Source organism: Caretta caretta, chromosome 1 (genome assembly GCF_965140235.1).
Source record: "Caretta caretta isolate rCarCar2 chromosome 1, rCarCar1.hap1, whole genome shotgun sequence".
Lineage (NCBI taxonomy): Eukaryota > Metazoa > Chordata > Testudines > Cheloniidae > Caretta > Caretta caretta.
This window is the reverse complement of record NC_134206.1, coordinates 351,906,906-351,930,872: the sequence shown is the minus strand read 5'-3', so window position 1 is coordinate 351,930,872 and position 23,967 is coordinate 351,906,906. Positions and strand designations below refer to the sequence as shown.

Genomic DNA, 23,967 nt, shown 5'->3' with positions numbered 1-23,967 from the left:
CGCCAGGGGAGACCCGCCCCCGCCGCGACGTCACCGCGGCCCCCGCGCGCGCTGGCCGACGTCACCGCTCTTGAGCGGGAAAATCGAAAGGGCGGCCGGCCGCGGGGGCTGAGGCGGAGCGGAGCTATTCCCCCTGCGCCGCGGGGTGAGTGTGGCACGGTCCTGGTCTCCCCGACGCGACACCCCCCGCCCCCGCCCCGTGGTACGGTCCGGATACCCCAATGCCTCCCCCACCCCTCCGGTACCGTATTGTCTGGATTCGCCCCGCCCCGGGGAGCGGGAACCGACTGGGGGCGGGGGTGTTCTGTTAGGTGCCGGTTTTGGGGGGACGCATTCCGGGAGGTACCGTCACGTGACACTCTTTGGAACGGGCGGGGGCCGGCGCTGGGGGGGTGAGGGGCAGAGCTGGGGGGGGGCGCCGTGGGAACAGGTGGGGGGCAGCGCTGGGCGGGACAGGGGCCAGAGCGGGGGGGGGGGCGCTGTGGGGATGGGGCAGAGCTGTGGGGACGAGGAGCAGAGTTGGGGGGTGGGAGGCAGCTGTGGGGCTGGGGCAGAGCTGGGGGGATGCTGTGGGGCTGGGAGGCAGCTGTGGGGCTGGGGCAGAGCTGGGGGGATGCTGTGGGGCTGGGAGGCAGCTGTGGGGCTGGGGCAGAGCTGGGGGGATGCTGTGGGGCTGGGGGGGTGCTGTGGGGCTGGGGCAGAGCTGGGGGGGTGCTGTGGGGATGGGGAGTAGAGCTGGGGGGATGCTGTGGGGATGGGGCAGAGATGGGGGGGTGCTGTGGGGCTGGGGCAGAGCTGGGGGGCTGGGGCAGAGCTGGGGGGGTGCTGTGGGGATGGGGCAGAGATGGGGGGTGCTGTGGGGATGGGGAGTAGAGCTGGGGGGGTGCTGTGGGGATGGGGCAGAGATGGGGGGTGCTGTGGGGATGGGGAGTAGAGCTGGGGGGATGCTGTGGGGCTGGGGCAGAGCTGGGGGGATGCTGTGGGGATGGGAGGCAGCTGTGGGGCTGGGGCAGAGCTGGGGGGATGCTGTGGGGCTGGGAGGCAGCTGTGGGGCTGGGAGGCAGCTGTGGGGCTGGGGCAGAGCTGGGGGGATGCTGTGGGGCTGGGAGGCAGCTGTGGGGCTGGGAGGCAGCTGTGGGGCTGGGGCAGAGCTGGGGGGATGCTGTGGGGCTGGGAGGCAGCTGTGGGGCTGGGGCAGAGCTGGGGGGATGCTGTGGGGATGGGAGGCAGCTGTGGGGCTGGGGCAGAGCTGGGGGGATGCTGTGGGGATGGGGGGTGCTGTGGGGCTGGGGCAGAGCTGGGGGGATGCTGTGGGGATGGGAGGCAGCTGTGGGGCTGGGGCAGAGCTGGGGGGATACTGTGGGGATGGGGGGTGCTGTGGGGCTGGGGCAGAGCTGGGGGGATGCTGTGGGGATGGGGAGTAGAGCTGGGGGGGTGCTGTGGGGATGGGGCAGAGATGGGGGGTGCTGTGGGGATGGGGAGTAGAGCTGGGGGGATGCTGTGGGGATGGGGAGTAGAGCTGGGGGGATGCTGTGGGGATGGGAGGCAGCTGTGGGGCTGGGGCAGAGCTGGGGGGATGCTGTGGGGCTGGGAGGCAGCTGTGGGGCTGGGGCAGAGCTGGGGGGATGCTGTGGGGCTGGGAGGCAGCTGTGGGGCTGGGGCAGAGCTGGGGGGATGCTGTGGGGATGGGAGGCAGCTGTGGGGCTGGGGCAGAGCTGGGGGGATGCTGTGGGGATGGGAGGCAGCTGTGGGGCTGGGGCAGAGCTGGGGGGATACTGTGGGGATGGGGGGTGCTGTGGGGCTGGGGCAGAGCTGGGGGGATGCTGTGGGGATGGGAGGCAGCTGTGGGGCTGGGGCAGAGCTGTGGGGATGCTGTGGGGCTGGGGCAGAGCTGGGGGGGTGCTGTGGGGCTGGGGAGTAGAGCTGGGGGGGTGCTGTGGGGCTGGGGAGTAGAGCTGGGGGGGTGCTGTGGGGATGGGGAGTAGAGCTGGGGGGGTGCTGTGGGGCTGGGGCAGAGCTGGGGGGATGCTGTGGGGATGGGAGGCAGCTGTGGGGCTGGGGCAGAGCTGGGGGGATGCTGTGGGGCTGGGGGGGTGCTGTGGGGCTGGGGCAGAGCTGGGGGGGTGCTGTGGGGATGGGGAGTAGAGCTGGGGGGATGCTGTGGGGATGGGGCAGAGATGGGGGGGTGCTGTGGGGCTGGGGCAGAGCTGGGGGGATGGGGCAGAGCTGGGGGGGTGCTGTGGGGATGGGGAGTAGAGCTGGGGGGGTGCTGTGGGGATGGGGCAGAGATGGGGGGTGCTGTGGGGATGGGGAGTAGAGCTGGGGGGGTGCTGTGGGGATGGGGAGTAGAGCTGGGGGGGTGCTGTGGGGATGGGGAGTAGAGCTGGGGGGGTGCTGTGGGGCTGGGGCAGAGCTGGGGGGATGCTGTGGGGATGGGAGGCAGCTGTGGGGCTGGGGCAGAGCTGGGGGGATGCTGTGGGGCTGGGAGGCAGCTGTGGGGCTGGGGCAGAGCTGGGGGGATGCTGTGGGGCTGGGGCAGAGCTGGGGGGATGCTGTGGGGATGGGGGGTGCTGTGGGGCTGGGGCAGAGCTGGGGGGATGCTGTGGGGATGGGAGGCAGCTGTGGGGCTGGGGCAGAGCTGGGGGGATACTGTGGGGATGGGGGGTGCTGTGGGGCTGGGGCAGAGCTGGGGGGATGCTGTGGGGATGGGGAGTAGAGCTGGGGGGGTGCTGTGGGGATGGGGCAGAGATGGGGGGTGCTGTGGGGATGGGGAGTAGAGCTGGGGGGATGCTGTGGGGATGGGGAGTAGAGCTGGGGGGATGCTGTGGGGCTGGGAGGCAGCTGTGGGGCTGGGGCAGAGCTGGGGGGATGCTGTGGGGCTGGGAGGCAGCTGTGGGGCTGGGGCAGAGCTGTGGGGATGCTGTGGGGATGGGAGGCAGCTGTGGGGCTGGGGCAGAGCTGTGGGGATGCTGTGGGGATGGGAGGCAGCTGTGGGGCTGGGGCAGAGCTGGGGGGATACTGTGGGGATGGGGGGTGCTGTGGGGCTGGGGCAGAGCTGGGGGGATGCTGTGGGGATGGGAGGCAGCTGTGGGGCTGGGGCAGAGCTGTGGGGATGCTGTGGGGCTGGGGCAGAGCTGGGGGGGTGCTGTGGGGCTGGGGAGTAGAGCTGGGGGGATGCTGTGGGGATGGGGAGTAGAGCTGTGGGGATGGGGCAGAGATGGGGGGGTGCTGTGGGGATGGGGAGTAGAGCTGGGGGGATGCTGTGGGGCTGGGGCAGAGCTGGGGGGATGCTGTGGGGATGGGGAGTAGAGCTGGGGGGATGCTGTGGGGATGGGGCAGAGATGGGGGGGTGCTGTGGGGATGGGGAGTAGAGCTGGGGGGATGCTGTGGGGCTGGGGCAGAGCTGGGGGGATGCTGTGGGGATGGGGAGTAGAGCTGGGGGGATGCTGTGGGGATGGGACAGAGATGGGGGGGTGCTGTGGGGATGGGGAGTAGAGCTGGGGGGATGCTGTGGGGATGAGGAGCCAGAGCTTGGAGGGGTGTTTGGGAGATGGGGGGGCCAGAGCTGGGGGGGTGCTGTGGGAATGGGCACAGATGGGGGGACAGAGCTGGGGGGCCATTGTGGGAACAGGGGGACAGAGCTTGGGGGGTGGGACAGCTGAGGGGGATACTGTGGGAACGGGGGGCAGAGTTGGGGCAGCACTGGGGGGTGGGGGCTAGAGCTGTGGGGGTGCTGTGGGGATGGGGGGGTGGTGTGGGTCGGGGAGCAGAGGTGGGGATGGGGGGTGCTGTGGGTCGGGAGCAGAGATGGGGAATGGGGGGGTGCTGTGGGACAGGGAGCAGAGCTGGCGGGATGCTGTGGGGATGGGAGGCAGCTGTGGGGAATGGGGGGGTGGGGATCGGGGCAGAGCTGAGACGGTTGCTGTGGGGATGAGGGGCCAGAGCTTGGAGGGGCATTCGGGGGGCCAGAGTGGAGGGGGGTGCTGTGGGGAAAACCCCAATCTGGTATCAGGGTCTTCCCCAAGATACACTAACCATCCTGAGTCTGATGCATCCCTGGGGAGATCCTGGTTCCTTTAGCCTTGTCCCCTTTTGCGCCTGCGTACCATGATCGGACGTCCCCTGTGTCCTAGGGCAGTGGTTCTCCAGCTTTCCAGACTACTGTACCCCTTTCAGGAGTCTGATCTGCTTTGCACAGCCCAAGTTTTACCTCACTTAAAAACTTGAGACTAAAAATACAAAAGTGTCACAGCACACTATTACTGAAAAATTGCTGACTTTCTCATTTTTACCATATAATTATAAAAAAATCAATTGGAATATATGTATATTGTACTTACATTTCAATGTAGAGTATACAGAGCAGTATAAACAAGTTATTGTCTGTGTGAAATTTTTGTTGGTACTGACTTCGCTTGTGCTTTTTATGTAGCCTGTTGTAAAACTAGGCAAATATCTCGATGAGTTGTACTCCCTGGAAGACCACTGCGAACCCCCAGAGCTACACGTACCCCTGGATGAGAACCACTGCCCTAGGGTCTGACCCCTCCCTGAGTCTTTATTGCTCCAACTTTTCACACTCCCTGACCCTCCCCCACCCCATCCGCTCTCTTCGCTCCTGGGTCTGACCTCTCCATCCCTCGCTGACAGCCAAATACTGCAGTCAGCATGGTCCTGTATGAGGCACCAAGGCCCACTACCTGACACTGGCTAAAAAAGGGAGGGGAGGCGAGGCGAGGCACCCTCCACAGCATGGGAGGGCAGGATGGGGAGCAGGAGAGGCACATGAGATGGGCTGGTTTTGAGGAGAACACTCAGGTGTGTAATGAAAGGCAGCTCCTTCCTAAAGCGTAAGAAAATCCTATGTGTAAAGTGAAGGAGGACTTGTGGCACCTTAGAGACTAACCAATTTATTTGAGCATAAGCTTTCATGAGCTACAGCTCACTTCATTGGAGTGATGCCCATGTTCAGAGCAGTCTGGCCATGAGTGAGCCTGCACCTGTGTAAAAACAATGAGGAGTCCTTATGCCACCTTAGAGACTAACACATTTATTTGGATATAAGCTTTCATGGGTTAGAACCCACTTCATCAGATGCATGGAGTGAAAAATACAGTAGGGAGGTATAAATACACAGCACATGAAAAGATGGGAGTTGCCTTACCAAGTGCGGGGGTCAGTGCTAACAAGGCCAATTCAAACAGGGTGGATGTGGCCCATTCCCTACAATTGACAAGAAGGTGTGAATATCAACAGAGGGAAAATTACTTTTTGTACCAGACTGGATCCTAAGACCCAGGAGTCAGGTCATGTGTGCTTAATTGTTTGCAGAATTGGAGCTCAGGTGTGCAGATTAACTATCATAGAATCATAGAGTATCAGGGTTGGAAGGGACCTCAGGAGGTCATCTAGTCCAACCCCCTGCTCAAAGCAGGACCAATCCCCAACTAAATCATCCCAGCCAGGGCTTGGTCAAGCCTGACCTTAAAAACCTCAAAGGAAGGAGAATCCACCACCTCCCTAGGTAACGCATTTCAGTCCTTCCTACTGAAAAAGTTTGTCCTAATATCCAACCTAATCTTCCCCCACTGCAACTTGAGACCATTACTCCTTGTTCTGTCATCTGCTACCACTGAGAACAGTCTAGATCCATCCTCTTTGGAACCCCCCTTCAGGTAGTTGAAAGCAGCTATCAAATCCCCCCTCATTCTTCTCTTCCGCAGACTAAACAATCCCAGTTCCCTCAGCCTCTCCTCATAAGTCATGTGTTCCAGTCCCCTAATCATTTTTGTTGCCCTCCGCTGGACGCTTTCCAATTTTTCCACATGCTTCTTGTAGTGTGGGGCCCAAAACTGGACACAGTACTCCAGATGAGGCCTCACCAATGTCAAATAGAGGGGAACGATCACCTCCCTCCATGTGCTGGCAGTGCCCCTACTTATACATCCCAAAATGCCATTGGCCTTCTTGGCAACAAGGGCACACTGTTGACTCATATCCAACTTCTCATCCACTGTCACCCCTAGGTCCTTTTCTGCAGAACTGCTGCCTACCCATTTGGTCCCTGGTCTGTAGCGGTACATGGGATTCTTCTGTCCTAAGTGCAGGACTCTGCACTTATCCTTGTTGAACCTCATCAGATTTCATTTGGCCCAATCCTCTAATTTGTCTAGGGCCCTCTGTATCATATCCCTACCCTCCAGCATATCTACCTCTCCTCCCAGTTGAGTGTCCTCTGCAAACTTGCTGAGGGTGCAGTCCACACTATCCTCCAGATCATTAATGAAGATATTGAACAAAACCGGCTCGAGGACCGACCCTTGGGGCACTCTGCTTGATACAGGCTGCCAACTAGACATGGAGCCGTTGATCACTACCCGTTGAGCCCGACGATCTAGCCAGCTTTCTATCCACCATACTTCTGTAACTTGCTGGGAAGAATACTGTGGGAGACCATGTCAAAAGCTTTGCGAAAGTCAAGGAACAACACGTCCACTGCTTTCCCCTCATCCACAGAGCCAGTTATCTCGTCATAGAAGACAATTAGATTAGTCAGGCATGACTTGCCCTTGGTGAATCCATGCTGACTGTTCCTGATCACTTTCCTCTCCTCTAAGTGCTTCAGAATTGATTCCTTGAGGACCTGCTCCAGGATTTTTCCAGGGACTGAGGTGAGGCTGACTGGCCTGTAGTTCCCCAGATCCTCCTCCTTCCCTTTTTTAAAGATGGGCACTAAATTAGCCTTTTTCCAGTCATCGGGGACCTCCCCCGATCACCATGTGTTTTCAAAGATAACGGCCAATGGCTCTGCAATCACATCCGCCAACTCCTTTAGCATTCTCAGATGCAGCGCATCCGGCCCCATGGACTTGTGCTCGTCCAGCTTTTCTAAATAGTCCCGAACCACTTCTTTCTCCACAAAGGGCTGGTCACCTCCTCCCCATGCTGTGCTGTCCAGTGCAGGAGTCTGGGACCTGACCTTGTTCGTGAAGACAGAGGCAAAAACTAGTCCAACAAGGCCATAATTCTGACCAGGTGCTGCTAACGTATAAATAATACAATCAGTCATTTATGAAACATGCTTTACTTTATTTCTTTTAGCTTGGCTTGGTCAGTTTCACTGGGATTTCTAGTCAGTTTCATGGTCAGGTTTGTTTATTTCCAGGCATTTGTGTAGGTCTAAAATCAGATAAATATTTTTTTATTTGTAGGTTCTCAGACACTAGCTTACTGTTACCGTGTGTTGTGACAACACAGGGGAATGTTTATGTCAAAACAAAGCCCTGTTTTTTGTTTGAATTAAAACATTTTTATTGGCCTCAGGTTTTGCAAAAGCTGACTTTTTATAAAAACAAAATTGGAGCCAGCTTTGAGCTGACTGCATCCCATTGAATGACTACAGGCCACATAGGACAGCATTGTCAGCAAACTGATGGACCTGTGTCCTCGCTGTGTCCCCTCCTGGCAATTCTAGGGATCTGTTACGATGGAGGATGTGGAGTCACGCTTCCTGCACCTTCTGCAGCCCATCCGGGATCTCACAAAGAACTGGGAGGTGGATGTGGCAGCCCAGCTGGGGGAGTATCTGGAGGAGGTAAAGCATCCTTTCCTTCCACAAAGAACAGGATGGCGGGGAGGAATGTCAGTATCCAAGTGCCACAGTGTGGCCAGTGGCCATGCAGCTGGAATTCCTAGCATGCAGTGCTTGTTTCGATCCCTAATGTTCCTGTCCCTCAGGCCAGCCCTGACACGTTGTCACTGGCATTAAACTCTAAATATCAAGTCCTGGACCTCAGATCTGTTCCTTTTGCTCCCTGCCCTCCCTGTGAAGTGCTCCTGGATCCACAGTAGTTTTAGAAATGATGCTCAGCACAGACCTGTTCCTCGGAGAACCATTGCCACCTATGGAAGAGCTCTAGCCTCAAAGGTTATAAGAGAATGCGTTCTCCATTCACCCCTCTCATCTCGTCCCCCAGGTGCCACTGCAGGTTTGCTGTGGGGCCAGGGCTTTGTCCCCTCCAAAGTATCTCTTCCTGCTGTGTTGTCTCTCAAACCCAGTCTGTGAAATCAGCTTATGTTGTCCCATGTGTGTGTTCTGTAGCTGGACCAGATCTGCATTTCCTTCGATGGCGGCAAAACCACCATGAACTTCATAGAGGCAGCTCTGCTGATCCAGGGTTCTGCTTGCATCTACAGCAAGAAGGTGGGGAAGCCAAGGAGAACTGCTGTGACTCACTTCTGCTGCCCCTGCATGGCCAGGAGGAGAGCTTTTGAGGAGTTTGCCAGCTGGAGGCTTGTACAGTGGGTGTTTTGGGGAGTTTTGCTTGACTCTGAAAGTGTTAAGCCACCTGCACATGTGCTGATTTATTAAATGTAGCCCTGAAACAATAGACATTACTCAGCCCCCAATGTGGCTAGCCCCATCTCTATTTGTTTATGGACGTGCAGCCTGCAGACGCTACCAGTCTCACCACATAGTTCTTTGTCCCTCAAGCAAAATGCTCCCCTAAGCTGGAGTTAAGGCTGAAAGTGTCAAGACCTGGTGAGGACACTGAAGTTATCAAAAACAAACATTGGGGCCTTTTTAAGGACCACGTCCACACTATCCCCTAATAGAGGCAGCCTCCCTGAGATCCTTACATCCCACCCTCTAACCCTCTTGCCTTATTTTGGCAGGTGGAATATCTCTACTCTCTTGTTTACCAGGCCCTCGACTTCATCTCCAACAAAAAGTAAGTAAAGATTTTCCTTTTCCGGGAGGTTGCCTCTTGCAAAGTCTGTCTGGGCGGGGTCCCACCATGATAATGATAATGACTTCCACCAGCCCAGCTCAGCAGGCTAATGCATCTCTTTCTGACCTGTAGCTCCTGTCCTTTTTATCACGTTCACGTTTCTTTGCCCCTCCCTAGACCCTTCCAAGCAAGGGTCTTGTAGCACTTCGCAATCACTGACTAATCCTTCCAACACCCCTTCCCTTAGATATAGGTAAATTATCCTCCTTTTGCAGGTGGGAAGCAAAGTGACTTGACCAAGTCTACAGAGGAAGTCCCCCGCAGAGCGGGGAATAGACCCATGAGTCCTGACTCCCTGCTCAGATCATAAGGCACGCTCGGTCTTTATCTGGTTTTAAACTGTTGTCATCCAGGACCATCTCTGTGGCTATTTTTTGCTGGTTTTAATGCTAGGCTCCTGTCCTGCAATAGGATCCTCCTGGAATAATGTTGAAGTCAGTGGGTCTCCGTGCAGGTTTGAGGGGTCTCTGGTGGGGATCCAGCTGTAGGACTGGGGCCTTAGCTGGTGTGATCATTTTATCCCAAAAGGCTTTACAAGCAGTCTCAGTGCACAACTTAATTACTGTAACAAAACACACAATGCAGCCCAGTGAGTGAGGTATTAAATAGAAGGAGGATCTAGGCAGGATGGCCGAATAGGCCTGGTATATGGGGGGTTTTCGGCACCTCGCTAGCAGACGGATCCCATGTAGTAGCAGTTTTCAAATGTAGCATGTCGTCTCTTTAGTAACTTTTCCTTCCCTGTATATCCCCATTCGAACTGGCCCATGCTCAGTACAGGTCTTCGGTTAAGAGAGGAGAGATCTGTTCAGGGTGGATGGCAGCAGCCGTTCTGAAACGGAAATCCCCCGGACGGGTGAAGCTCTGCTAATGGCTCTGACTTTGAACAGGCACTTGGCTCCAGCCACACGAACCCACCTCCGAAATGGAATTCACTTTGGGCTCCTCTGCTTCTCTCAGCCAGAGGCCTGGCACACCGGGGGCACTTGCTAGGGCCTTGCTGAGGCAGGAAGGGACAGAACCGACAGGGAAGGATGCTGCTGGGGAGCTGGAGCTGCTAGAAATGGAGTGTGTTAAACAGTTCTCTCCAAGCTGCCTCGAAGTGAAACATGCCTCCATTTCCCCTTCCCCATTCCCTGACGGAAAGGGAATCGCCTCAACAAATAAGGGATTTGCTGGCCAGGCCTAAGCCCCTCTTCCCTACTGCAGCCAAATCCCATTTTGCCACTTGCACTCCTGCACAGGAGTGGTGGGCTCCAGGTCCGAGCCAGGCCTGCATATAGGAATCAAGTGCACTTTAGTTGGCTCTCATCAGAAGAATAATTTACCGATGTGGCTGTCTCCCTCCTGGGCTATTTAATGCTGGGCCCTTCGATAGCCCTTCACAAGGACAAAAGAGGCCCTGGGAGCTTCATCTGCTGCCCACTCCCGGGCTGGAGGAGACATGTTACATCCCTGTGTCTTTTGTCAGAGTAACTGTTGCCCCAGGGCACACCCAACCAATGACTCGGACATCCTGGGCTCTGCCCCTGGGAACTGCCCAGCTGATAATAATGGTTTTAAAAAACTCCAGTGCCCTCTTGTGTTTCTTCCCTCCCTGACCCAGGCGGGACAAACAGCCTACGTCGGTGGGGGAGGACGGCACCGACGCTGACGTGAGCGCTGGGCCCAGGACAGAGGAGGAAGAGGTAAGACAGCAGGTGTGGTGTGTATCCTTCCTGTGTGCCAGCAGTGGGAGTGCAGGCAGTACTCGGACGGTCCTCTGCCTGGAGTGTGCTAGGTGGGTTAAATGGTGGTGGTTTGACCTTAGGCTGCAGCCTCGGGTGCCAAGTCTAACTGTGCCCGGCCTGATTGCCACTCCCAAACTGCTCTTCTCTGGCTATGGGGTATTTAGACTCGACCCTGCCCCCAAACACCCTGGGCCTGAGGGTTTGGTCTCTACTCACCACCATAAGTGCAGACATAGCTGTAGAGTGCAGACACACCTGTAGCTACACACCAGAGCGAAAGGCTCCTGCAGTGGGGAGGCAGTGGGACGCTGCACTGCTGAAAGTAGCCGTGTAGCCGTGGGAGGCCCTGCTTGGGCATGTGTATACCCCAGGGGTCAGGCCTGTGGGGGACTGTATTCTACTTGCCTAAGATGTGTCTACACTGCTAGCTGGGCATGCAGTATCTGTTCTCTACACGCCACCGTAAGTGTAGCTTTGTAGCATTTCACCCCTTCACCTTGTGGGACAGAGCCCTCAGCCTCTGCAGCCCTCCAGCTCCACCCCAGAGACTAAACGCTGGACCTCCATGCCTCTCTCCGTCTCTTGGGACAGAGGGCTCTCAGCTGAAGGGTGTGTAAATGCTTGCCGGGCCACTCTGAGGGCTGGGAGAGCCTTTAGCAGGTGCACAATATAGCTGTAATGGCTAACCAGCAGCGCGGCTTGTGGAAGCCTGGCGTGCTGCCCTCGGGGGAGCGGTGGCTGCCCTGTGGTGTCTGTGGAGATAACAGGTTCCCAGCTCCAAGGCCCCTGGGAGCTAGGGATGTTTCTCAGGGCCTGTTGAGGCTCCCAGGCTCAGCGCACTGTGTGTGTGTCACCCTGCCTCTATACAGATAACAGTGTATCGGTGAATTCTGCTGCTATCCCCAAACTCACTGGCCACCATGTTCTAAGGCATTTCTGCTAAGAGACCAGCTTGCTTTGGAAGGAGTTTGCCACCAAGCATCTGGGAGCCCATAGCCCCTATGCACCGGTTGGAGAGCTCCCACTGGCTCTCTGCCTCCTCTCCCCGGTCCCGGGTTCAGATGCGGATCTGCAGACCTGTTCTCGTTTGGGTCAGGATGGACTGAGCCCAGGGCAAGAAATCAGGAGTCACTCCATGACCTTGGGCATGTCACTTCCCTCCCCCGTGGCCCAGAGATCCCGACCTGCCTTCGGGGGTGCTGTGGGGATCAGCAGAGTGTGTTTGTATGGCATGTCAAAGAGACACAGCTCTCTGTGAAAAGTGCTCCATGTTACTGCTCTCTCCCTGCAGTTCCTCTCATTGGATGACATCAAGGACACCAACGTGGTGAGCGTGGACATGAAGAAAGATCACCAGCCTAATGTAAGTGACACGGTCCCCGTCCTTCATGCCCTCCCTGCCCCTCTCATATCCCTTCTGCCTCCTGATCAGGGGGTTTCCGAGACTAGAGTCTGCCGTGTCCTACGTGCCAGCTTGCCCACCCCAGCACCCCATCTAACTGAGCAGTGCCGTTAGGGGAGACCTCTGCCAGCGAGGAGTATTTCCAGCCATTTCTGCAGACAGAACCCTCCTCAGCAGCAAGCGGTGACACACCGTGGGTACCAATGACTGTCATCTGGCTGGTGAGAGCTGGTGTTTGTACCCTGGCAGGACGGCATTGCCCAGCGCCCGGCCTGCCCTGATAGCCCTGAGAAGCAGATGAAAAAGCTCTCTGTATGTGTAAATGCTTATTCCCAGCTGCAAGGGCCCTGTCTGTGGAGTGCAGCTGGGCCCCTTTCTTCCCGCGATGGGCAGCTGGGATCATGCTGTCCTATCTTTGCAGACTGTGAACATTGTCCCCTTGACTCCGATGGCCCTGGTACCCCCAGAAGAGGCAGAAAAGAAGGACAACCCCCTGTTCAGGTAAAGGCTTCCCTTGTGATGCCTTTCAGTCACTCCTCTCTTGCCATCTGCTATCTATCTCTCTTGGATTTTCTCACCATTGGTGTTAGGGTCTGGCCCTACTCAACATCTTCATTAACGAGCTAGAGGAGGGAGAACAGCAGCAGGAGGGAAAGAATCCAAAGGGCTCCAGTGAGTTCAGAGATGTGGGCAGGACATCACATGAGATTCTTCATGGGAAACGCAACTGGGGGGAAGAACAATCATGGAGGCACAAGCCTGGAGAGCAGCCAGGGATGGAGGCGGGAGAGTGAGAAGCCAATCCGATTGAGATTGCCATGTGAGATGGGCCACCATGAGCCTGGGCTGAGAGAGGCCCTGTGTCCTGGAGCAGGGAGGGGATAGCCCCCCTCTGCCTGGCTCCAGGGAGATCCTAGCTGGGATTCTGCACTCAGCTCTGGCCCTATTGTATTGGAAAGAGGGGGTCTGTCCAGTGGTGGGGGAAGTTCAGAGAGCAACAAAACATTTGGGGTGCAGAGGTTGAGATTTAGGAAGAGATGAGCGGAGCTAAACCTGCCCTGTCTGGCTAAACAACAGGGGGATGTGACACCAGTCTGTGCTGCTTAGAAGGGCATGGCCAGCCTGGAGACAAGGAGATCTTGGTCTCCCTTATGTAGGCCCCCTCACTAGGATCTGAGCCAACAGAAGTCCCATTCATTGCTGGCTTGGGGATGTGACTGGGCTCAATGGGACCCAGTGGGTCTCTCCCAGGTCTGGGTCTCTCTCCCTTCTTCCTAGCACCCAATGTGACCTTTTACGAACCCACGCTCCGGCTGCGCCCTGGAAACCAGCGATGGTGCTAGGTCAGAGCCGTTCTAATGCTGCTCCTTCTCCTCAGCCGGAAGGGGGAGATCCTGGCCAGCCGGAAGGATTTCCGCATGAACACGTGCACCCCTCACGCCAGCGGAGCTTTCATGCTGGAGCTGGCGGGCCTCTCACCTACACAGTGCTTCCAAGCCAGACACCAGGCTGGGGACCCCGGCAGTACCACAGGTGCAGGGCTGGGCTGGGGATCTCCCCTTACCTTCCCAGAGCCGCTCCAAAGACCTCCTGGGAGGGGATGTGGGAGCCGCAGAGCCCCTGTCCTGTTCGCCGCTCCCCCTCACATCTGTGGAGAGGCTCTTCATTCCTGCCCTGTCAGCATCCCTGTCCCCTTCCGTTCCCTGGGACGGGCCAGGTAGGCTGCTTAGCTGCTGCATGACTCCCGCGTAGGGCCTGGAGCACTCTCCATTGGCTGGACCTGCCTCCAGCGAGGATGCTGTGGGGACGATGACAGAGGCTTGCTGCAGCACGGCCTGGGCGGGAGAGACAAGGGGATTGGCTGAGGCAGCTCGCCCCAAAGGCAGCGATGCCTTCCGGGGGGCTCCTGGGTTCTCCTGTGTTGTGGCTGTAGCCCTGTGCTAGGTGCTTCCCCTCCATCGGAGAGGCCGACCTGAGGGGTATGGGGGAAGCTGGCTATACAAGCCGGCCTCGTTTATGGCAGGCTGGAGTGAGCCTTGGTCACCAAACCAGCAGCTATTCAAGGGGGGTCCTCGGGGAGCCAAGGGATGAGATCCCAGCAGGGTAATGCTTGGGGGACATCATTAACAAGTCTCCCCCCTCCCCTGATTCTGCCTCATCCCTGTCAGGAGGGCAGAATGCCACCCTGGGGTCTGGAAACGCGCCCATGGAGGTCAGTGCCTGTGAGACTCCTGTCCCAGTCTTGAACTTCTCTGAAAATGAAGGTGAGAGATGCTGCCGGTTTGCTGTGTGAGATCCGGGGTTTCAGAATTGAAGGAGAGGTTTCCTCTCGGGAGGGCGGAGGATGGATGGCTTCCGAGGCTGGTTGTGGCCCCATGGATGGAAAGGGACCCATCTCTTCAGGGACTGACTGTGCCCCTCTCTGGTAGGCGCTGTGGCACCAGAGGGTGGTGATGACGATGCAGGAGGAGGAGGTGATTTCTTGCCTGATGCCCCAGAAGGGGGCGTGGAGACCAGTCCTGCGGCTGTCGAGCACATTCAGCCGCAGAAGGTAGGAGTAGGGCCGTCGTCGTGGGGGCGGCATGGGGAGGTGGGACTGCTGCACTCACTCCTGTCCAGCAGCCTGGGGTCCCCACAGGCCCAGCTGATCACTCTCGCCTCTGTACGATGCTTCAGGAAACTAACTGCCTTGTTCTCTGCCTGCTAGAGTGCGCCCGAGGGCAAGGGGTACATGCTGCGGGGAAGGGCCCCTGCCGTGGAGCCCAGCGCCCACGTAAAGGTGAGAGAGGTCTGTAGGGACCATCCAGAGGGGCAGCAGAGTCCCTTTGGGAATGAGAGCAGTTCCCAAATAGTAACTCAGGGGGAGGCTGGTGATCTGGGAACTTCCCCACTGCACTGTGTATGCCAGGGAGCAGCTGCCAATGGGCACAGGCCCTAGAGCTAATCGCTGTGAGTCCTGAACTGGCTGCCTAAGCCGTGCTTTGGTGACAACGGATGCTCCCTGCCTGCTCAGGGAGGGGGACTGCAGCGGGGAATTGAGTGGGAACTGACAGCCTGGCCATCAAGCTGTCCCATTCACTGTTCACTCATGTTCTGTGCCAGGAGATGCTGGATCTGTGGCGAAGCCTTGACTCCTTTGACGACTCTGAGGACAAGCCCTTTAAGAAAGGTAACGAGGGGCCAGCTGACCAGTGACTTGGCCTGGCTGCTCTCCGGGGTTTAGCAGCTGCTTGACCATAGCAGGGCCTGGGATGATATCCTAGCTTGGGTGTTTAGCTCCAGGAAGCAGGAACCACTGGAAGGGCTGCGTGTGCTGTGAGCAGGGAAGCCCCCATCGTAGCACCTCCTGCTGTCCATGGAGCAAACTACCGTTCCCCCTAGATGGGCGTGGCTAGTGGAGTGAATGTGGCTGCCCCCGTCCTGAGCTGAGCCGTTTGACAAGGAGCGAGTATGTGTTCCTGCCTGCCTGGACTGGAGCACCCAGCCTGCATTGCCTGCTGGGCCTGGGGGTCTCTCTGGGAAAGGCCCCTGCACTGACAGCGGGAGCGGCTGCAGTCCAGACTGTCGAATATCATGGGCTGCACTTTGACACCCTGACGCTGGAAAGCAAAGGGAACTTCCTCCTTCCTGAGCAGTCCCAAACCTGCCTCCCAAGGCGCTTGCAGCACTGCTCTGTGCTGGGAAGAGGGGTGGTGTCAGGCCCCCGCAGCACGTCTTCCAGTGCAACAGAGCCACAATGAGTTTGGAGGTGCCTCTGAACTGAAAGGCAGATCATAGAATCATAGAGTATCAGGGTTGGAAGGGACCTCAGGAGGTCATCTAGTCCAACCCCCTGCTCAAAAGCAGGACCCATACCCAATTAAATCATCCCAGCCAGGGCTTTGTCAAGCCTGACCTTAAAAACTTCTAAGGAAGGAGATTCTACCACCTCCCTAGGCAACGCATTCCAGTGTTTCACCACCCTCCTAGTGAAAAAGTTTTTCCTAATATCCAACCGAAACCTCCCCCACTGCAACTTGAGACCATTACTCCTTGTCCTGTCCTCTTCCACCACTGAGAATAGTCTAGAACCATCCTCTCTGGAACCACCTCTCAGGTAGTTGAAAGCAGCTATCAAATCCCCCCTCATTCTTCTCTTCTGCAGACTAAACAATCCCAGTTCCCTCAGCCTCTCCTCATAAGTCATGTGTTCCAGACCCCTAATCATTTTTGTTGCCCTTCGCTGGACTCTCTCCAATTTATCCACATCCTTCTTGAAGTGTGGGGCCCAAAACTGGACACAGTACTCCAGATGAGGCCTCACCAATGTCAAATAGAGGGGGACGATCACGTCCCTCGATCTGCTCGCTATGCCCCTACTTATACATCCCAAAATGCCATTGGCCCTCTTGGCAACAAGGGCACACTGTTGACTCATATCCAGCTTCTCGTCCACTGTCACCCCTAGGTCCTTTTCCACAGAACTGCTGCCTAGCCATTCGGTCCCTAGTCTGTAGCTGTGCATTGGGTTCTTCCGTCCTAAGTGCAGGACCCTGCACTTATCCTTATTGAACCTCATCAGATTTCTTTTGGCCCAATCCTCCAATTTGTCTAGGTCCCTCTGTATCCTATCCCTGCCCTCCAGCGTATCTACCACTCCTCCTAGTTTAGTATCATCCGCAAATTTGCTGAGAGTGCAATCCACACCATCCTCCAGATCATTTATGAAGATATTGAACAAAACCGGCCCCAGGACCGACCCCTGGGGCACTCCACTTGACACCGGCTGCCAACTAGACATGGAGCCATTGATCACTACCCGTAGATCTGGCAGGGACTATGTTCACGGGCGTTGTCCTGAGTCCCGAGGCATGTGACTGTATGACTGGGCGTCAGTGGCTCCTAACACCCACCCAGCTGCCCTGGGATCTCCCTGGTACCGGTACTGGTGGCTGCTGCTGCAGAGACTGGCAGAACCCCCTGCTGCTTCCTTCCTTTCCCCACCCACTGTGACTGCAGCTCATTCCCTTCTCTGCACCCGGCTCCAGGCAGACCCTTCACGGTGCCGCGTGACCTGGACGATGTGCCCGGCAGCAAGCGGAAGAGGAGGGCACCCAGGAAGCTACAGGACTTCATGCAGTGGTTTTCTGCAACCCGTGAGTATCTTCGCTCCAGCTCTGCTCCCGTCCCCTGCAGCCTGCTCCCTGGCAGGGCCCTTCTCTGGGGACTCCCCTTGTCCTGCCGGTGTCACATGGGACTACAGCCCCACCCGTTCGGCGGCCCTTGTATTCAGCCTGTCGCCTGCCTGCTGTTTGGCGTGGATCACAGAACTGGCCCCAGGCTCCATCCAGCCCAGTGACGAGCACCAGCTGCATCAGGAAGGACTGGAAACCCCAGAACAGAATATGCTGCTCACAGCAGGGCTCCGTGTGCTCCGCAGCAAGCTGGTCCTAAATTCTGCCATGAGCCCTGAATTCTACCGTGCCCGGCGCAGCAGACTGGAATTCCCCAGCCAGGCAATGGAGGTTGAAAGGCAGAGTGGCCACGTCCGCCTATTGTGATATCAAATTCCATTTAGTTCAGGCTGTCCCCCCACCTCAGGTCCACACGCACCAGAGACTCTTGCATTGCCCAGTGTAGAACTGTACTGTGGAGATTATCAGGGGAGAAGGTGCGAGCCTGGGGAGGGGGTTAGAAATCATGGGATAGGCCATACTAGTTGGGCGTTCTTGCTGAAATGATCGGCAGTGGAATAATTAATGGTACTGACATTTAAAGTGTCATCATCACAATTCAGAGTCGGTCAAATGGAAAGAATGGTGCAGAGCTATTGGTTCAGACTGTCTGCAGACTCAGGCAGATATAGCTGCATCAGTTACGCGTGGGTCACATTGTCAAGGCTTTCTCTATAAAGCTGAGGGCCCACAAGCTTCCTAAAAATGAAAATTCATTCTCTGGAGCCCTGTTCCGCTGCCAGGGGCGCATTGCTCATGGGCCCTGCCCGTAGGGGATGGTTCTTCCCAGCACCTCTCAATTACTCTGGTTTCTATTCCTTATACGTTGTTCCCTGCCTAATAGAATTGTGGGTGTTCTCATCTACAGATACACGTCAGGTCCTTTCTAAGTTCAGTAAGGTCACTACTACGAGAGGACTGAGCGCGGCACGTGGCGTTTCCTCTCATCAGTGGCTGCCCTTTGCTCGGGTATCATGAGAGCGCAGAGAGCTATGTCTGATGTGACCGTCCCTAACCCACTTGTTTGCATCCCTCTATCAGGTTCTCTTGCCGCTTCTTCCCCCCGTGGTGCAGGTCTCCTTAGGCTGCTCTGCCTCTCCAGAGAGGTTCTGGTAACCGTGTAACCGTCGTGTGGTACCAGGGCTGGTAAAGGAGCTTTGCATGGCCCCAGGGCTCTTGGAGAGGAGGTAGCATCATCATCTGGCATCCATGTGTTTGTCCATCTTATCCGGGCCCTATTGCTGTAGTATCAGAGCCTTGCCACCTATAATATATTGCTCCTCCGCACCCCCCTTGAGGCCTGGCAGGGTATCCTCCCTTCTGGTCACCTGGGGACTGAGACCCAGAGACGATGTGACTCACCCCAGGAGGCAGAGGGAGTTTGGAAGAGCAGGGACTTGAACCCAGGTCACCCCAATCCTCGGCTGGTGCCTGAAGCACTGGGTCAGCCACACATCTGTCCTTAATCCCACTCCTGCCCCCAGTAATCCGCTGGCTGGTGTCTGACTGACAGGGCTATCCCCGCAGAACCCAGCTGTCTAGTGTTGCCCATTTCTGGTCTCTCCCCAGAGAACGACAGAGCTGACAGCAGAAGAACCAAGAGGAAAGGGCCCACGTTTGCTGGTGAGCGGGGCTGGTGATGTGCGTATGAGGCAACCTCCCTTCGCTGCCCACTCTGCTTGCGCTAAACGCCCCTCCCCTCCTACACCCAAACACCTCTGGAGCCTGCTTTTCACGGAGCCTCGCAGAGCGAAACCAATGAGTGCATCAGCGCTGTCCCAGCCCCAGAGCATTCCTCCCAGCTTGTCTACACTGGAAAGCACACTGCAGTGTAGACATTAGCTATGCCGACGGGAGGGGTTCTCCCAACTGGCAGGCCAATCTGTCTCCTTGAAAGGTGGGAGCTAGGTCAACAGAAGAACCCACCTACACGGGGTCTTAGGTCTGTGTCACTTCGGCATGTGGATTTTCACATCCCCAAGTGATGCAGCTCGGTCGACATGCTTTTCTAGCATATACCAGCCCTCAGCTCCCACGTGGCGGGAGATCCAGCCGGTGAGGTGGAGGGTCAGGGAGAGAATGTGCCTCGAGCCCTCTCCCCACCTGGACACGCACGTCCCCACCCCAGGGAGCGCTGGGCCAAACTGCTTGGGGTGGGATGTCCAGCCAGCTGTCTCACTGAAGGGGGATGGGAACTGCATGCCCAGTTGGTTGGCAGCAGCTCCCGCCCCAGGGCTCTGGCTGCATGCACCTGTCCTGGAGCTATTTCTTCCCTCGGGGGTGGGGGTGGAGCCCAGCCAGTTTGTGACTACAGCCAAGCCAGGGCTGTGCCTAGAGCCCGCGGGCAGGAGCTGTGCCGGGCGTCCAAGCCATGCCGCCTGGCTCCGTCCGTCTCTGCCTGGCAGGGCAGTTCTCATGCTCCCACTGTGTCTTGGCAGATCTGGAGGTTCTGTACTGGAAGCAGCTGAAGGAGCGGCTGGCCGTGCAGAGGAAGCTGCAGAGGAGAACGGTGAGGCAGCAGCTACGCTGGGGCACGAGTGTGAATGTGGAGGTGCCCTTGGTCCGCCTGCAGAAAGGGGCAGGTTCCTGTGAGCACTCGTGCTGCTATGGGGCTGGGTGGCACTTGGGCAGCCACAGAGATTGGCCAGTGGCTAGGGCACCTTTCCCTGGCGTGCTCCCCACAGGGCAGGGACCACGTGGGCAGCCCCACCCGGCACGTACTGCTCAGGGGCTGTGGGTGTCATGGCGAAGTAAATCCCGAGGACGGCCGCTGGCTGGTGGTAGGCAGGCACTCACATTGAGACCAGCGGTGACGGCTGGGCCTGTTACCTCTCCCAGGGCCTGCTGCTGGGGAAGCATCTGCAGGAGGAGGAGCTGTGGGAGGAGGCCGAGGAGGAGCTGAATGCCGTGGACGAGGAGCGAATGGACAACTACCTGGACCACGACGGGGGGGCAGGTACTCCCGAAAGCCTCAGAGCCTGGGGCAATCTGTGCACCATCACTGCCACCCTGGGCATGGGATCCTGGCCACTGTGCCTCACTCCTGCCCTGGAGGTCTGGGCCAGTTAGCGCCCATCAGAGGGGTGGCATTTGCTACGTTGGGGCCAACTAGAAACTGGAGTGAGAATTCGTGCTGGGGCTGTTGCAGCTGTCGGACAGCGTCTGCTCTGACCTGGGCCATACCTGAGCTAGACAGGCAGGCTCTGTGCCCCGCTCTGCCCCTTGGAAGCCAGTGCAGGATTTCCTGGCCCAGGGCAGCTGCTGTGTGACGGCTTTGTCCTCTCTTGGGTGGGTCCAGGTCAGAGCAGGCTGCAGGGACTCCCCACAATCCCTGCTCCCCTTGGCTCAGCGGTTCTGCACTCAGCGCGTGAGAGCTAAACGGGGCTCGATGTCCGAGCAGGAACTTTCCCACGAACCTTTGACCAGAGTCCTCTCTCCTTCTGCAGATGACTTCTTGGAGCAAGAGGACATCCACCCAGAGGCCCTGGAGCAGCTGGCCGAGGGCAACCTGGGTAACGTAGTCCCAGACTGGTGCAGCCTCATTTACCCCAAGGGGCCTGTGTGGCAACGTGCCCGAGCCTGGAGCTACAGCAAGGATGTGTAACACAGAGCGGGCATTACCATAGCTGGGCACCTGTGGACTACGTGTCCCAGCATGCAGTGCTCCGCCTTACATGGAGCACTGCATGCTGGGACCTGTAGGCTCCATGGGTTGCAGTTAAGTTAGAGATGCCTAGAGCCCTACCAAATTCACAGTCCATTTTAATCAATTTCATGGTCAGAGGGTTTAAAAATTGGTCAATTTCACATTTTCAGATGTTTACATCTGAAACTTCAGGGTGTTGTAACTGGGGGGTCCCAACCCAAAAAGGGGTCTTGGGGGAGGGGTGTCACAAAACTGTAGTAAGGGGGTCGTGGGATTGCCACTCTCACTTCACTTCAGATGGGTCTGATCTCTCTCAACGTCCCCGGCCCCGACCTCTCCCAGAGTGGCTGTGCAGGGGGAGTCCCATTCCTCCCCAGCCTGGGGGACCAGCAGCTGGAGCCAAAGGTAGGAGTCCCGGGTGGGGGTGCCCCCAGCCCTGCCCCTCCAAAGCTAGATTTCATAGGGGAGGTCTGATTTCATGGCCCATGATGTGTTTTTCACGGCCTTGAATTTGGTAGCGCCCCAGAGATGTGTTTGGCTGCACCAGGCCCCATCTGGCCTCTGGGTTCATCAAAACCTGCCTATGTTAGGAGAGTGGTGTGTCTCCCCACCCCGAACACGTGCGTGTGCACATTTGCACATACCCAGCTGCTCAGGTAGCAAGCTCCATGCGCTTTCTGGGGACAGTGAGCCCCATGGCGCTGGGGAAGTGCGGTCCCTGTCAGTGGGTTGGCAGGGCGCCCGTGACAGCTTGCGCTGCTCTCAGCTACAGCTTCCCCTTTGCTTTCAGGCCCCTGCGCGATTCCTGACTCCCTGAGCTATGAGGAGCTGGTGAGGAGAAACGTGGTACGTACCCATCCCCTGGGGGCGGTTGGGGCAGAGCACAGGGCCTCTCTGCCTCAGCCTGGCCCTGCAGTGCCACCTGCCCATCGGCCCTTCTTGCTGCCTGGGTAGCTGTGCCCTTCCTGATGGTGCAGCTAAGGGCCGTGGCTCTCCAGGGATGCCTGTAAATGTTCATTCCCTCCTAGCCCAGGAATAAGAGGGATGGCGGGGGGCAGGCTGGGCTTGTTAGCAGGTCAGAAAGCCTCGACCCAGCTGGGCCAGAGACAGCACTGGATTCTCTCAGCCTCTTAGCTGTCTGATTCCCCCATTTCTAGGCCGTGCAGTTAGAGGGCCAGGCCTGAGCTCTCCAGCAGAGATGGGGAGCTGCCCAGCTGCTCCTTGGGGTGAGCCCTCAGCGCTGAGAGGTGAGCACCACCACACCCATTGCAGCTGGGGGGCAGCCCCCCTGCCAGCGCCGCCTTAGGTGTGGGGAGCAGCCACGTCTGGCAATGCTGGCTCAAGTGACCCCTGCCCACGTCTTCGTGTCAATGTTCCCCTGAGCCAGTGGGGAGCTGGGAGTGAGGCACAGCCGGGGCGGATGCTGGAATCTTCCCCCCTCCTCCTTTTCGCCGATCCCCCATCTCTCTGTCCCCAGGAGCTGTTCATTGCCAACTCCCAGAAGTATGCCCGCGAGACGGTGCTGTCCCAGCGCATCCGTGACTGGGAGGACAAGATGGAACCCAAGCTGCAGGAGCAGGTGAGGCCGGAGCATGGGAACCTGTCCCTGGCTGTGGGGGAGCTGCTCCAGGTGGAGCACGGGCTGGGCTCTCTGCAGGGATGAGCCCCAGGGGTGGGTGGAGTGCGCAGCAGAGGGCTAGGAGCGAGGGTGGCTGGGCCCCTGGCAGTGGGGCATGCAGGGTGTTGCTGAAGTGAGGCTTGAGAGCATGTCCCCGTCCCCCCCAGCTCTGTGCAGATTTGGCCAGAGCTCTCAGCCTGGTACTCTGCTCCCTGCAGGGAAGCCCAGGCCTGGGTCCCAGTCCCTGGCGGGCACCTCCTCTCACCCTGTTGACTTAAAGGCCCTGCCACCCCACTGCACTACAGGCTGAGCGTGTCTCTGATTAGCTGCTGCCTGGGGAATGAACAGTGGCATAACCTAGAGCAGGAGCCCAGGCCTGGGGGGCTCTCAGCACTGTTACTACCCCCTCTGCCAGCTGCCAGTGGCCCCCAATCCTGACCCACAGCCTGGGCTTTCCCCATAGCTCTGCTGTCCCAACCCTTGGCTGTCCCGCCCTTGGCTCCCACCACAGCTCTTCTGGTGCCTCTCAGCCCTGGATAGAGACAGTTGTAATGTGGTTTAGGGCAGGGGGCTGCCTGGGTCATCCTCCCGCTCCCCCAGGAGTTGGCCAGCTTTTGCTAGTGGCCTTGGGTGAGTGGGGCTTGGCCTGGCCCCTCAGTGCTGGGCACAGCGTCTAACTCCCCCTTTCCCATGCAGGAGGAGCGAGCCGCCTTCGACATCCACAGCTATGGGGACCAGCTGGCGGCGAGCTGTGGGCGGGTGGGTGAGTGGCACTCTTTCGCCAGCCTGGTGGCAGGGAAGCCGGCCTTCGAGGTGTGTCGCTCCATGCTGGCCTCGCTACAGCTGGTGAGTGTCTGGGCTAGGCGGAGTGCCCTATTCCCCATGGACAGCAATCAGCCCCTCCACCCTGCTGTGGGTTGTGCGGGTGGCCGGCCTCCCCCCTGCAAGAGTTGCCTGCGGTTGGAACTCCCATGCAGGCTGCTGCCCTCTACCCTTGGCTCTCAGCGCAACTCCCCAGGGCCACTCCATGCACCTGCATTGCTGCTCCCATGTGCCCCTCTGCAGGCCCTGACCTGTGCCCCCTCATCAGTGGTGTGCCCCAGCAACAGGCCCATGCCCCCACTTCTGGATCCCAGTCCTAGCCGGTCCCCTAACCCTGCTGTTGCCCCCTTACAGGCCAACGACTACACGGTGGAAATCAGCCAGCAGCCGGGCCTGGAGGAGGCGGTGGACACCATGAGGCTGCGACTCCTGACCCAAGAGCGAGCGCACGAGCGATTCCACACCTACATGGCCCCCTCTGTGTCAAACTGAGAGCGCCTGTGGGTTTCTGGGGTGCATGGCACCCCCAGGGCTGCTGCGTTCCTAGCGCCCTGCCTATTCCCTGTGTATATACTGAGCTCCGGCAGCATGCCCTGTACAGCCTGTCCCTTTCGCTGCCTCAGCTGTCTTCTGTGGGCCCAGCCCCTCCTCATGTGGGGTGGGCCCCTCTTCTTCTCCCTTTGCTCTGCCTCTTTCCATTGGCACAGCCTGTGCAGTAATAAATCATGGGTATGGTCTTGGGAA

At 58.1% G+C, this 23,967-nt stretch overlaps 1 protein-coding gene across 1 annotated transcript; it reads left to right on the top strand.

Moving 5' to 3' along the window:
• The first annotated feature begins 24 nt into the window (after positions 1-24).
• On the top strand, positions 25-23,967 carry NCAPH2 (non-SMC condensin II complex subunit H2). Its single transcript, XM_075124603.1, has 21 exons — positions 25-145; positions 7,475-7,594; positions 8,102-8,203; positions 8,677-8,732; positions 10,399-10,480; positions 11,814-11,885; positions 12,346-12,425; positions 13,303-13,457; positions 14,093-14,188; positions 14,354-14,475; positions 14,632-14,703; positions 15,027-15,093; positions 16,952-17,059; positions 18,707-18,760; positions 19,576-19,646; positions 19,976-20,093; positions 20,584-20,649; positions 21,574-21,629; positions 22,261-22,362; positions 23,098-23,247; positions 23,578-23,967. The coding sequence occupies exons 2-21, from the start codon at positions 7,487-7,489 to the stop codon at positions 23,713-23,715; spliced, it is 1,875 nt and encodes a 624-aa protein (XP_074980704.1). The 5' UTR covers positions 25-145; positions 7,475-7,486; the 3' UTR covers positions 23,716-23,967.